Raw genomic sequence first — 14,374 nt, forward strand, 5'->3', positions numbered from 1 at the left:
CTCGGTTCAAAAAAATATTCATTCAAGTTCGTTTGATTAACAAGTCAAACTCGAGCTTAATTTCGAACACAAAAATATTATCGAGTCGAACACAAGTTTAACATTATTTCATTTGTAAACTTGTGAATATATTCAAGGGGCTCATTTATATAGTTTATAAATAATTCAATCGAACGATGATAAAAGATGAGATGAGCTCTCTAGATAATGAGTAGGAGTGTAATCGTCGAACTGAGCTTAACAGTAAGATGTTTGAGCTTGGCTCGATTAGTTTTTTCCTAAATTTAAGCTCGGCTTGAGTTTGATTCGAGCTTTAATTTTTAAACTTGGACTTGATTCGTAATGAATTAAATAGTTCGTGAATGATTCGAGCTTGATTTATATATCGAATCATTCACAAACTATTTAATTTTATTTCAAATCAAGCTCAAATTTAAAAATTAAAGTTCGAATCAAACTCAAATTTAAGGAAAATCCAATCGAGTCAAGCTCAAACATTTTACTATTCAGCTCAGTTCAATTCAATTACTCATCTTCATTACCTAAAGAGCTCATCTCATCTGTTACCCTTGATTGAATTATTTATAAACTATATTGGAGTGATAGCTATATTTTAGTATGAAATTAAATTTTATTTCAAATATAATTGGATGTAATGATTAAAAATATTTTAGCAAAATGAGATTTTGCTATTTTTGGGAGGGAATGATAAATTAGAGGTTAGGTTATGTGAAATTCGAGAGAGTGCACTTTTTTGCTATGAACCGTGTGATGCTGCGCGCGTAAATAGGATGTGTCCCTTTTTGCTATGCATGATTTTCTTTATAAACATGTAAAATTCGATAGAGATATTTATTTATTTTTTAAGAAAGAAGAAAAGGGAGCCGATGCCACTAACTAGTCTCTCACTTTGTAATTACAAACATGCATTCGTCTTCTTCAGCGACAATATAGAAAAAAAGGATAATATTATTTTTTTGCTCTTTAAAAATCAAATTTTTTTATTTTTTCTACACACCTTAACCTTTTAGGTTTATTATGTATAATGATTGGTTAGATTGATGTGGAGTAAGAACTTAGAGCATGTTTACTTGAAAGGAATAAATTAGATTCTCTTATCTACTCGCAAAAAGTTTGAGTAAAACGTGCATAGAAAGAGGAGAAGGTGGAGGGAAAATTAATAATTGGACTTTATGTTTCTTAAAAATGGGAAAAACATGCCATTTATTTTTTCAAGTAGGCAAAAACCAAAAGGTACGAAAAAAGAGAAACTCCCTTTATTCTTCCTTTCTCCTCTCTTTCCATTTCTATGATTGCACCTTTTTTTTTAATATTTCCTTTTAGTCAATTGACTGTAGACGACATCAATATTCAATATTGATATTAGAAAAAAGAAATATAAAAAAAGAATGTTAGAAAAAGAGAGAAAAAAAAGGAAGGGGATAAAAGTTGAATTAATAAATAATAATAATATAATATTTGTAAACTAAAAAAATATTTTAATACAATAAGTTAATGCATATCGAATTATTTCTTTATTCAAATTACTATACCATTTTCCATGTTTTTTATTAATTATTTTTTGAAACCAGCTATAGTTTTTATAAAAGCGAGAGGGGAAAACAATCTTTTGCCTACTATTTTTCAGTTGAAAAAAATATTTTCTAAGAAAAAAAATCTTATTATGATTTAAGATCCTTTATTTTTTATTTAAAATTTATTTTTTAAACCTTGAGAAATAACTTTTCTTTGAAAATGAATTTAAAATTCCGCAAGACAAATTCCCAAAAAGCATGGCCTTAATTTCGACTTTTTTTAATATGTTCTTACAGTTGAAAATTTGCAAGAAAGAGGGTAATTTGATAGACTAATAATTGCCTCGTTCACTTGTATGATTGCTAATATCTAAATAATATTAGCTAAACATCATACGTTTCTCCTTGTAAACTAGAGAGAGAAGCTGAAAATGACTCGGTATCAACAACCCATTATGAATAACATGATAAATAAATTTAATAATAATAATAATAATAAAATGTTGCACGAATTTGCATACCCAAATCAGCAATTCCAAGTCTCCCTGAGTCAAACCGGTTTATGGATTGGGCTTTTGTCGGGCTTAAACTCGATACGTTTGTAAAATGAAGAGTCATTTTGTCTGCTCCCTAAATTATTCTAAGCCAAGTCAATTCCGAGTAGAGCTGTTCATCATTAGGGTTATAAATAAATTGTTCATAAACAAATTTATTATTATAAGAGTTTATTTATGTTTATTTAATACACATAATATTAATAAAAAAATAAATTTAAATAACTCATTAAATTAAACAAACAAATTTGAATATATATATATATATTCAGCTCATTAATATTTATGAATAACGTTCATGAACAATATATGTAAACAATATTCATAAAAAATATGTGTGAATCATGATTATCAATAAAACTTTTATCAATATGCTAACTAAAGAAATTTTTTTTTAAAATAAATAAATATATATATATCATTAAACTTAATCAACCAATCAAGTTTAAAGTGTAAAAATTTTAAATAATAAAATTAATTTGAGTCAAACTTGAACAAAGCTTAAACTCATAAACAATAAATCAAGCTAAAATTGAATAATCATTTTAAAATTTAATTCATTTTAAACTTAATTTGACTTGCCTTGATTATCTTATCAAACAAACTTAAACATCATAAAATTTAATTTGACTTATTGACCTATATGTTAGATCGGATAGAATCCATATGTATATCCACAATGCTACTACGATATTATCCACTTTCAACCTACGTTCTCATAGTTTTATTTTTAGACTTTATCCAAAAAATCTTATATCAATAGAAATATCTTTCATCTTATAAATTCATGATGATCTTTTCTATGTATTTATAATATAAAATTTTAATTGTATCCCAACACTATACACCGTACAAAATGCATTCCGGAAACTAACGATAAACCCATCGACCAGCTGTTGCTGTAGATACTTGGGTTAAAATGTGTATCTCAGATCAAGTACTTCAGTTATTGTGCCTCCTGAACAGGGGACGGCAAGACATAAGGCCATCGCACGTTCTCAACGACGGACAAGAAGCACAAAACAAAACTTTAGGATATCCACTAAAAAGATAATTATGATATAAAGTCCATCGATCGATGGGCTATAGCTGTTGGCAGCGTATACATGCAGCGGATGATCGTCCTGCTCTCGCTACGTGTCGACAACCTGGAGCAAGAGACGGACCCACGTCACAGATACACGCTAGCAGTAGATAAAAACAGAGAAAGCAATTAATAATGTGCACCCTTCGTTGCCCTCTCCTCGATATACTTGATTGCTAAGCTAAGCAAAACGTCGTCGTCTTCAGATTGAATTTTGCTCGAGTACAGAAGAAGAGGAAGAGAACGCACACAGCTTGAGGCACGCAGTCATGCATGTTCAAACATGCATGCATGCTTATTATGTTCGTCACTATATACAGTGGTACAGAGATCTTATACTAGTGAGTGTTTTTTTATCCCAAGAAATAGAATAACAGTGTTCTCATCTTCTTTAATTTGTTCTTGCGAGTTCTTTTTCTTTCTGTTTTTCCCCAGTACGTTGTGTAATGTGTTCTTCTTTGAGATCAGATGTATCACTCAAAGGAAGAGGGTATACTACCTACTGCATGAGATGTTATTGTGCTATTTTGTCGTACGTGTAAGTTGTCGTATTGGCAGTACTTCTGTATGTATTTGCTGTATTCGCGAAACCAGATTTACCTCTTTCTTTAACACTAACAACTGTGTTATCTTTTATTCGGAAATGACTTTTTATAATGCAATCAGTTTTTTATGTCAAAAATTGTATTTGTTGTCGAGATATTTTTAGTTCATAATATACCATGAAGAGCAATCTACTTATTGTAAAAAGAAAAACCGTTTGGAAATAGACTTTAATAAATTTTCATTATTTGCTCGCTGAGGCCTTTTATTTAAAAAAGATTTATTTATCTTTTACTTTTCTTTTCTCATATCGTTTAATTTGTCCACTGAGGTCTTTTATTTTTAAATACTTCTAAATTAAATTTTGAAATAAATAATTTAACCTTTTAGCACACTACTAAAGTTTAATATTAAAACATAATTTAATATTTTTCAATTTCCCACTAGACTTATAAATGTTATATTTGATCGAAAAAGATATATATTTTAGGAATTCTATTATTCAGTTTATATAAATACTATTTTTTAATACTGAATTAAATTTCGATTGAATAATTATAAAAAATTATAATGGAACTTATAATATCGAGGTACATAGATTTTAGTTAAAATTCAATTTTAGATTAAAAATTAAAGGTATAATCTTGTAGTTGTAAAAGAAGGGGAGGGCAAAAACACAAAATAAGAACTTTTTAGGAGAATTGTTCGACGTAATATAATCATTCACGAACCCTGTCCGTCTCGTTCGGTTAGGTTCGGTTCGGTCCATGCGTAGGCAAACTCGGGCGTTGATGATGTCATCGATTTCATACGCTTACGCGGAACGACCGGAGAAGAGGAGGCGACGACCGACGGTATTGGCAGTTCTCATACGAAGATTACTCTCTTCAGCCATTTGAGGAAGGCAACGATCGATACAGTGAGATATCTTTTCGTTTCCTTTATCTGTAGCTTGATTTTCTTGTTATTCGATTTATTCTCTGATCTATGGAAGTGAGGGGGAAAAGTGATTTTGATCTCTCTGGTAGAAGTAAACTGAAGTCACCCTAGTGTATTTTTATTTTTTCATGTGTGGTTGGTTGTTCATGTACTTCTGCATAGAGTTTCTTCTTGGTGGATTCATACTCTTTCATGCCCTCAGTTTCTCCCCTGTTGAAATTTGCTGGTGTCGAGTGAGGATTCAAATTGAAATTTATATATCATAGATCGCTGAAAATCTGAGAGAATTTGAGGGATTTATCAAATCTGATTTAGTTTTCAGTACGGCTCATTGATCTTTCGAAGAATACTAAATTAACTTTACTCCATGGTAGGGTTTTGCTGAAATTCGTCTAAATTGTGGGTGGTCTATTGACTCACTTTGGTTATTATGATATAAAAGACACCAAAATTTTTGTATGGATGCAAAATATTGTCTTTTGCAATCCAGAATTAGAAAAATAGAAGATAAAATGGAACCCTCACTTGAAGAGATAAATTGAGCAATGGATTTAAACTTCAAAGTGAGAGGGATAACTCCGGATGGATGAATATTTGAATAGATGATTTGTAGCATTTGTAACCTATCCATCTAAAACTAGATGGAAAATTAATTAAAGCTTATTGGGTGAAAAATTATATATTTCCGATGGGAGGACCAAGTTTGGAGAACCAAGGAGGTGGAGGAAGGGGGAGGAGGAGTTGCTGACTATGTGTAGTAGTGGATTGCTGAGTAGGGCCTAAACCTTGGTAGGAACTGGAGTGGGCAGGCGACCTAGCATCGAATGGATGCTGAAGCTGTGATCCTGAAATCACACAACTCAAAGAAAAAGATCAAGGGGCTTTAGAAGTAATCAATCAGTTCAAGGCAATAATTCAAAGGATAAGTTCTTTTTTCATGCTTCTCTTCTATTTGCCCATATTTACTATGTCTAACTTCTCAACTTACATCCCTCCCAAAGGAACAAGGCCTTAGTGGGTCTCTTAGACTTGCATTCCTGTCAACTCTACTCGACCACTTAAAGAAACTTGTGCTTCTTAACCTTTAGATGAGAAATTCTCTAGTGAATAACTTTTTAAGAGCATGGGATTATTCAATTTGAACAGATCCATTCACTTCTGATCAAAAGCTGTTTTCTAGATTCTGAATGCTTAGATTACCATTTCCTGGGTCATTTTTGTTTAGCTTTGGGGTCTTGTTCTTATGGCATGGCTGCACTTGCTATTTCTTTGTTATACATTATCACAAACAACATTTGGTGGAGGAATGTGAATTATGCAGCAATTGATTAGGGGCATGCTTGAGCCTGCGACCAGTGAAACCAGGATCTAGAATTTCCTTTTTTTCCTCTTGTTTTTTTGCTTTCTTCTCCATCTAAAAGTCTCTATGTTTTGCCATTTTTCTCTGATCCATTTTAAATGAGAGCTTGTCATAAATAAAACCAAAGTAAGTGAAAACCTGTAAGCAATCCACTTCATTACCTGACCTTATTATTCAGTGCAGCATTTCCTGCGATTAGAACACACTTCATAACTACAAAGCCTTTGAATAAGCTGGGTAATACTATTTAAGCAGCCATTTCCCCTTTTGATATTTGCATTCGGAGTATAGGTGAGCAGTTAACACCAACGATAGAGACAAAATCTTGCAATTTTCTTTTTCAATTACGTTTTTCTTATGTGGGGTATATTTTTGGATTTCTAGGTCATCCGTTCCTTTTGGATTTTTAGTGTGGGTCAAAGCAACAAAACAAGCTGAAAAGCAGAGACTAGTATTGTCTTAATTCTGGATTTGATAGCTATGCCTTCCTACTATATTAAATGGTACCTAAATTGCAAGGTTTAGAGTACCCTTGCTGTTTCAATCTCGAGCCTAAATTGTCTAATTTTTAATGCTATAATTCTTTTCCATATGTGAATTTAATCTTGGAAAATGATATGTAAATCTATTTCATCATTCGATAAGGACTAAATAAAAGAAACTAGGAAATAAAAAGAATCTTTATCTTGAGGAAAATTTCATAATCATGGGAGAATAGATTAAGTTATAACGGTTGAAGTGGATTCGTCTCCCTTGATATTTTTCATTTTCTCTGTACTATTTTGAGTTTTTGGCATACTATCGTGTTTTATTTCTCGTTCATTTGTGCAAATACTCTACCTAGGATATGTTAATTAAGAATTTTGAGTTCATGCCCATTTTTCACCAAATATTTTTCAATATTATTTCTCATATTAACCTTATGATTTTAGATGGTATTAAAATGAGGCTGTATGTTTAGAACTATTCATTTTTATGAAAACTATTTTGAGTTAGAATAATTCACTTTTATGGAATATGTCTAGAATTATTGGATAAAAAATATTTCACCTATAAAAATATACTCGCCCTCCATTAACTATTTCTCCAAAATGCAAAATAGAAAATTATATACATTATTTTTTACAGAAGCTATTTTCGATTAGATATGCACTGATACCAGTAAATAAACAAATTGATGCGTAACTAAGCAGTCATTAATATTTTTGCAGAATTCACCAGGTAACATTCAGAGATAATAATTGAAGGCCGATGAGGAAATTATGTGCGATAGTACTACTAAACAAAACATGAATGCTTCCTTCAATGCATGAACTAGAATCCAAAACGACTGCTCTGTTTCTTGCCTCATTGTCTCCATTTTAGCAGAGTGTACGAAGCACGACACCCATTCAAGTTTACTATGTGCCTGTTTCCATGCAAACTCATTGCACTGATCCTAAAGAAACTACTACAAGTAAATTGATACTTATACATTCATCTCCCTAAGTGCTAAGTAAACAAACAAGATAGAAAGAAACGGCACTGAAACCTGAACAATGAATTCAACTCAGCCCCTGTTTTTCTTGTTTCTTTTACCCTACAATTCAACGTCCTGCTTCCTTCTCCCTGGTCCATCCCTGCTCACCATGAATTCATCGTCTTCCTTCTTTTTGACAGTCATCAGCAAGATTTTGTTTTTGTTTTACTTGCTTTTTAAACAGAAGTCAAGCTCTGAAATTACTGTGGTAACCAGGAATCGAATCCGATGGCGGAGCAGGCGATGGCCAGAACTGGGCGTGCTTCACCTTGGCTATGCTGTTGAGGACTCCCAGTGGCGTCACGTCGCCCTCCACCGTCACCTTCTTCGACGCGAAGTCGATCTCAAAAGATGTAACTCCTAATGATGAACCCAAAACAGGTAAATAGTGATTAAACTTCACGAACTGAGATCAAACTGTAGCTTAACAGACGCTCGGACTTGCTCACCTTCCATCTTCGAAATGTGCTTCCTCACCTTTCCTTCACACCCCTTGCAGTGCAATGACACTCGCAACACCACAACCTAGCAAGAATGCAAAGTACTGGATGAAACAAATCTACCTTGTTCCTCGTTTCATGCTAAAAATGTGCAAAATCTTTAGAGAAAATATCAACTTGGGACAGTAATTAACCTGGTTTTGCCTTTTTGAAGCAGAAGCGAAGGCAGCGGCGGAAACAGAGCAGGCTTTAGACCCAACCGGCTCGCTTATCAGCGCTTTCAGCGTCGGCGGGTCTAATGACATAAGAGGAGCCAACTCCCTCCCTCCTTCACCTTGCTCTAAGTAAGCTCCGTCGACACTGACGCCGCTGCTGCCGTCCTCGTCGCTGCCGAGCAGGTACCTCATGGATCCCGGGGTGCCCAACGTGCCTCTCCTTAGCTTCTCCGAGCTCTTGAGGCGGACTGTCTTGGGATTCGTCGGCGTATCGGGAATGGAGGAGGGCGCGGTGGACTTGGGCCGCCGGCGGGGGTCTTGGAGGTGGAGCGTGTGGCGGTCGAGGGCGCGGCCGCCACAGCCGCCGGCGGGATGGATGGTGGAGCGGAGGTCGATGCTGGTACAGATGGCGGAGGAAGCAGGGGAGACGCAGGAGAAATTGACTCCGCCGCCGCCTTTCTTGTCCTTGAAGAGCAGGGAAGCCATGGCTGGCGGCGCTCACACAAGCCCAAAGCAAGGAGGAAGAAGATACACTAGCAATAAGGAAAAATACAATAAATGGCCTAATATTTATTCTGATATTTTTACAATTTTCTCACTTTATTTCAGAAGTTTTAAATGCCTTTTAGCCAGTGAAAAAATAATTCGCTCTTATTCCACTTTAAAAGTACAATAAATTTATCTACTAATAGTCGTTACGTGAGATCTACATCGATAACGTAGCAATTATGTATTCTTTTACTTTTTCTATATTATCCATTTACCTTGCTACTTTCCCCCCATGCTCAGGCTTGGATTCATGTGGACGCATGCTGTGTTCCATCAGACCAGGAGAATCCAAAGGGGGTGTCGTTGCTGTTTTACTGCAGTAGAACCACCACGTTATGTAACTGCAACACTAAAAGAAATGCTGATTTATTTGTTTTTCTTCTTCTGGAAGAGAGGGGGAGAAAACAGTTTCTGCACTGTTCATGCCTGTTTTTTTCTCCTGCACCATCAAGAACAAGATCCTGCCCTGATTCTATTCACTTTTGTAGATACACATAGTGGCATTTCAGTCACTGACGGGAACAATTCATTCCTGCTTCACTTCTACTGCAATACAAGATGGCAGAGGGTGATAATTATGAGGGCTGAAGAAATTGATGGAGATAATGGGTAGCCTTTCTTCTCCATTATCTGAGAACTTCTGGTGCATCGTTCTTGAGGAATCAGATGTCTCTCCTTTCCCATCCAGATCATCAGATTCTTGCCTAGAAACAGGAAATCAGTGGTAGTTTGCAGTAAGGATGTTATGACTGGCATTTGCGTGCAACAGTTTGGATTGGTAAATTAGTCATTTTGACAGGCTGTTTTACAAAATTTCATGCATAAGAAATTTGCTAATTGTCCTACAGTTGGATGAGTGCATGTCTCAGCTAAATTATCACTCTCTCATCGCTCGGTCATGGTTCTCATTTCAGTGAAACTGTTAAGCTTTTGGTATTCTAATATATCGAAACAAAAAAGGAAAATAGAATTCTAGTATTAATTTGCCCCCATTCTTTATTTAAGTCTGGAGCTTCAACATTTTACAGGATCTAATATCAGTATTACCTATTTTATATTTCCAACAAGAACAATTAAAATATATTGTATAGAATCAGAACGACCAGATATTCGTAATTGGTTCTATGGTGTAGTGGTTAGCACTCTGGACTTTGAATCCAGCGACCTGGGTTCGAATCCCGGTAGGACCTTTTTATTTCTGTTTTTTTTAATTTCACCGTAGAGAAAAGCTGATATAAAACTGCACTATTTCGTGAGATTCGACGGCCGTCAAAGAGAGAGACGTCTTTCTAAGATGCGGCCGCATAATTCTATCGCATTTTAATACTTGTATTGCCATATCTATTTTTAGTCCCACATCTGGGGAATTGAAGATGCTCCGGCTGACGCACTGCATAAGATGCGGCCGCGACTGGTTATCAAACACACAGCTGCGTGGCAGGTACATAGCGAATTATTCTTTCGCCTTTTACTAAAGAATACCGTGCGCCTACCACATAAAGCAGCATAAGTTTATTTTTGGAGGGCTGACTTTGTTTTGAAGTGGCCCCAACAAATCAAACTTAAAATTATTTTATTTATGTTGTTTGTCCAATTGATGAACTTATCACTGTGTTTTAGGATCTAAGCTCGTCTAATGTGGAAGAAAGTGCTTGGTTTTCGCTGATGTCGCTATTTCAGATTTTGTTCTCTTCAAGTTCTAGTGATGCTCTCTATGCATGAGCCTGAATCCTCAAACTTAGGAAGGAATACAGTGTATGCTTACGGATGGGTGGTTGGTTCTCCTGTACTGTGTGGTTTCTGGTTAATGTCAAGTCTCCAGAGATGAGATTCAGAAATAGATACCTTTTATGTTTTGGTTCTTGATTACACTTAATAAGGATTAAAGTTGAGTATCATATTCCAGAAATGTAAAACTAACTGCGGGATCTAAAAAGGCTGCACTTGTGCTTTTAGCTCTTTCAGCAATTTTGAAACTATAGCTGCTGAATGAAATTTTCCATTGTAGCTGCTATATGATGATAATACAATACTTTTCATCGTGCGAGCTGTAGTTTTTTCTGCAGCCAAATGGCATAACAGACAGATTTCGACAAGAACGACTTGTGACAGCCACAGCTCCAACTAGAAAGAAGTTGATTGACTATAGCTGAACAGCTGCATAATCTTGAACAAAGTATGTGCTTCTAGCCTGTCATTCTGTCTGGCTAAGTATCACAAGCTTGCGCATGCTCAGGCTTGTGGGTGTATTCGTAGTCCAAGTGAACAAAAGCTCGCTCTATCTCTGGCAACTGCTCGAGCTTCTCCTGTAGGGCTTCACCAATGTCGTGTGCTTCTCTTAGAGGCATCTCTGATGGCAAGACAATGTCTACTTCGACAAAGTAGTGGGAGCCAAATGTGTAAGCCCTCACCGTATCGATCTGCCTTATGGCTTTGTGGTGATTCCAACACAGGTATGTTAGCTTCTGCAGATATTCTGGTGCTGCAGTGCGGCCTACCAGGGAGTTCACATTTTCCAGCACCGTCATTGACCAAGTACGGATGGTATACAATGCCAACTGCAAGTGTAATAGTAGTGTTGCATTAGTATTTGCAGATGTTGTCATAGAGTTCATAATATATGATGGTAAACATATAGCAAGAATTTATACACAGAATAATAAAGGAACATTGCAATTTTTAATAAAAATATGCACATACGACAATAGTGAAAAGTGAAGAAAACCAAGGGAGGTAGTAGAATAGAATGTAAAGGAAATAATCAGGCACTCACAATTACAGCTCCGACAGGATCTATCCAGCCCTCCACTTTGTCTGCAAGTAGAGCAGCTACAAGGCCGATCACATTTGTAATGACATCAAAAAAGTGATCCTGAGCATAAGCTTTGACTATTTCATTAGTAAATGAACGACAGTAAATAGCTAGTACAAGCTTCACCAGTGTCACTGAAAGCATGATTCTGACCAACCAAGATTCTTGTTCACTGGTCAACCTGAATTCATCCTTCTGCACATTGAACGTGAATAAGTATAAAACTCTGGATTTACATAAGTGGAACTAAGCAAACTAAAATTCTGTACTTCAGTAATGACAATAAACTATCAATGAAGAGGTCATCTGCTTTGTTGGTAACCAATCAAGTATTTTAAGACGCAATTCTAACCACTCAAGGATCATGTTTGACTTTTATGATCCAAAGAGCAAACCAAATTGTAAAATAATTTAATGATGCAGGAGATAAAACATAGTACTTACATCTGACATAAGTGAGCGCACTGACTCTAAGATTATCTGTAGTCCAAGTGTTGCCATTACTGATGCAAAAACAAGAATTCCCTGAAAATCATACCACGCTGAGTGAAGCTGGAAACCAATGGCACAGTAATGGCAGTGGAAGAAATCAATAAATGAGAGTTCAGATGATGCCCACAGAAATGGCTGGAAGCAGAAAAGATCAACAAAAGCAGTTCACACATCCAAAAGTGCTCATATGAATGAACTAGCACTAACTTGGGTTTAAGTGTTCTCGGTTAGTTTAAAGGATCTATCAAGTTATTAGGTTGTGATCCTCACATATTTGGTAGGAAGAAATCATTTTGTACTAGCTAAACAACAAGAAAAATGTGCAAGCTAAGCAACAACAAATTTTCACACCCAAAACAGTGTGTCAAACATATAATGGAACAAATACCTTTTCAGCATGAATGCTAGTGAAAGAAATGTACAAGTTAAGCAACAAGAAATTTTGTATAAAATTCAACATACAACTTGCTTCAGCAACACAACTGTACTCTTTTATGGTAAGCATGTGCAGGAGCGCATGAAGCATGGAGTGTAGTTTAATGAAGAGTGACTCGACATCGAGAGATTAGTTAATGCAAGGGTTGATGATGTTTTGCAATGTTGAGCTTCTTGGTAGAGAAACTTTTTTGAAAAAAAAAGAAAGTGAATGAGCTGTTCCAGAAAATAGTATTTACAATGTACATTATGATCAACTTAATCACTCAAGTATACTTACCAATGGTTGCATGCGCCTTTTCCCAATAGGATATTTGTAGGGGTTTCTTGATTTCATTTGGAATGCAGTAAACCATAAAATAAATCCTGATAATAGATCAAGGAGGGAATCCAGTGTCGACGCAATGATTGCCAATGAGCCACTTCGAATTGAAGCATAAACTTTTGCAGCAAAGAGAACCATGTTAGCAATATTCGACAACCGGATGGCTAGTGCTTCAGATTTAGCTAACTTTTCGAGCTCTTCCTGTATTCAGATGATATGGTGACTATCAGACATAATTACCTTTTCAAGGGGGAACAATCACTTCACTCATACCTTTGACATTCCAGGTAGAAATCCACGCTCAGCTAGTGTATCCATTTCACTAAAGCCCTCAAGCATTTCTTCTTGTTGTTGATAGTATTCTGCAACCTCATCTCCATTCCCTATAACCATCAAGTCAAACACGGATAAACAAAAGAAGGATAAAACTTCTTGCTCACTCAAGTGTTTATAAACTATCTTAAATCTTCAAAGGTCACACTTGCACATATTTGCTGGATAATGCCACAAATGTTTCGAGGGAAGGCAACACAAGTAGAAAAAATCATTATACAAAAAGAAATAACAAAAAGAACAAAAGAGACTTCACAAGAACCAAAACATAACTTTATAGATAATGATCCCACAGCATGACAGTTCAGTATTCTCCACCATTGGGATCCTTTAGATCAGAAAGGCACATCCCTTACTCAAACACTTTTCTATTAATGAAGTAGTTGCCGACACAGGGATGAAACTGGATTAACCCTAATTACCGTAAACAAGAAAGCGAACATCAACCAGACAGTTTCAATTTCTGAACTATTTCATCATCTTCCAACAGTGCCCCTCAAAATTTCTAGTTTAAAATTTCCTCATATCAAACCCTAAATTAAGATACTTTAAATCAACGAACTATTTTTATATTCCTTTCCAGGGTAATAGTGTTGTAGACGAATCAAACAGCATATGCTTACTGCAAAAGATTGTACTTTTCATAACAAAAATAGGGGAAAATAGAAAAGAAATAGACACATGTATTTGGATGAGGTACTTACCATTAAGGGGGATGACGGAAGAAAGACGACCTAATACCGACTAAAGAAAGAACCATCAAGCTGCTCGGATGATCCGACGAAAAAGAAATCGATTGGGCAAACGAACCTAGGACGCCGAGGCAATCGTGGAGGCCGCGGGTAGGCGGCTTCTCGCGGGGCTCGGAAGGCCGGAACCCGTCGAAGTTAAGCCTCCAGGAGCGCTCCCTGTCGCCCAACTCCACCAACAGGAGCTCGGTGCCTTCGTCGTTGGCGCCGCCACCGGAGGCCGACCGCGGTGGCTCCGCCATTCGCTGCCGCCGAATAATCCGAGAAGCGAAACGAATTCAATCTGACGGAGACGGGAGTCGAATCGCGAGACTGAGGAGAGGAGCCGTTCCGATTCTTCTTTCTTTGATTTTAATCGCCACGCAAAGCAGCCGCCTACACTGATGCGGCGGCGATGCAGTTTACGAGGAGGTCCACGAATTTTAAATCGAGAATTAATTATCGTTACTTTTCTGGTGGTTTCTATAAATGCACTTATCTCTTTTTTTTC

The 14,374-nt window shown here is 36.1% G+C and overlaps 2 protein-coding genes, 1 long non-coding RNA gene and 2 other non-coding genes across 5 annotated transcripts; 3 read left to right on the forward strand and 2 right to left on the reverse strand.

Annotated features, from left to right (window-relative positions):
- The first annotated feature begins 4,480 nt into the window (after nucleotides 1-4,480).
- On the forward strand, nucleotides 4,481-8,467 carry LOC141834131 (uncharacterized). The gene is made up of 3 exons (XR_012602255.1): nucleotides 4,481-4,635; nucleotides 7,751-7,915; nucleotides 8,192-8,467. It is a non-coding gene; the product is annotated as an uncharacterized LOC141834131 (long non-coding RNA).
- Nucleotides 7,722-8,712, reverse strand: LOC141834130 (protein SODIUM POTASSIUM ROOT DEFECTIVE 2-like). The gene is made up of 3 exons (XM_074721582.1): nucleotides 8,169-8,712; nucleotides 7,984-8,059; nucleotides 7,722-7,894 (listed from the first exon to the last, which is right to left on the reverse strand). The coding sequence occupies exons 1-3, from the start codon at nucleotides 8,673-8,675 to the stop codon at nucleotides 7,722-7,724; spliced, it is 756 nt and encodes a 251-aa protein (XP_074577683.1). The 5' UTR covers nucleotides 8,676-8,712.
- Nucleotides 8,713-9,856: 1,144 nt separating this feature from the next.
- Nucleotides 9,857-9,928, forward strand: TRNAQ-UUG (transfer RNA glutamine (anticodon UUG)). The gene has a single exon. It is a non-coding gene; the product is annotated as a tRNA-Gln (tRNA).
- A 238-nt stretch (nucleotides 9,929-10,166) lies between these two features.
- LOC141834228 (U5 spliceosomal RNA) lies at nucleotides 10,167-10,281 on the forward strand. Its single transcript, XR_012602284.1, has one exon. It is a non-coding gene; the product is annotated as a U5 spliceosomal RNA (small nuclear RNA).
- Nucleotides 10,282-10,682: 401 nt separating this feature from the next.
- Nucleotides 10,683-14,264, reverse strand: LOC141833366 (metal tolerance protein 5). The gene is made up of 6 exons (XM_074720787.1): nucleotides 13,946-14,264; nucleotides 13,076-13,185; nucleotides 12,758-13,003; nucleotides 11,995-12,075; nucleotides 11,512-11,745; nucleotides 10,683-11,296 (listed from the first exon to the last, which is right to left on the reverse strand). The coding sequence occupies exons 1-6, from the start codon at nucleotides 14,124-14,126 to the stop codon at nucleotides 10,946-10,948; spliced, it is 1,203 nt and encodes a 400-aa protein (XP_074576888.1). The 5' UTR covers nucleotides 14,127-14,264; the 3' UTR covers nucleotides 10,683-10,945.
- Nucleotides 14,265-14,374: the final 110 nt, after the last annotated feature.

The sequence above is a fragment of the Curcuma longa genome, chromosome 8 (assembly GCF_044706935.1).
Source record: "Curcuma longa cultivar G26 ecotype Majalengka, Jawa Barat chromosome 8, ITB_CL_G26_1.1, whole genome shotgun sequence".
NCBI classification, from domain to species: domain Eukaryota; kingdom Viridiplantae; phylum Streptophyta; class Magnoliopsida; order Zingiberales; family Zingiberaceae; genus Curcuma; species Curcuma longa.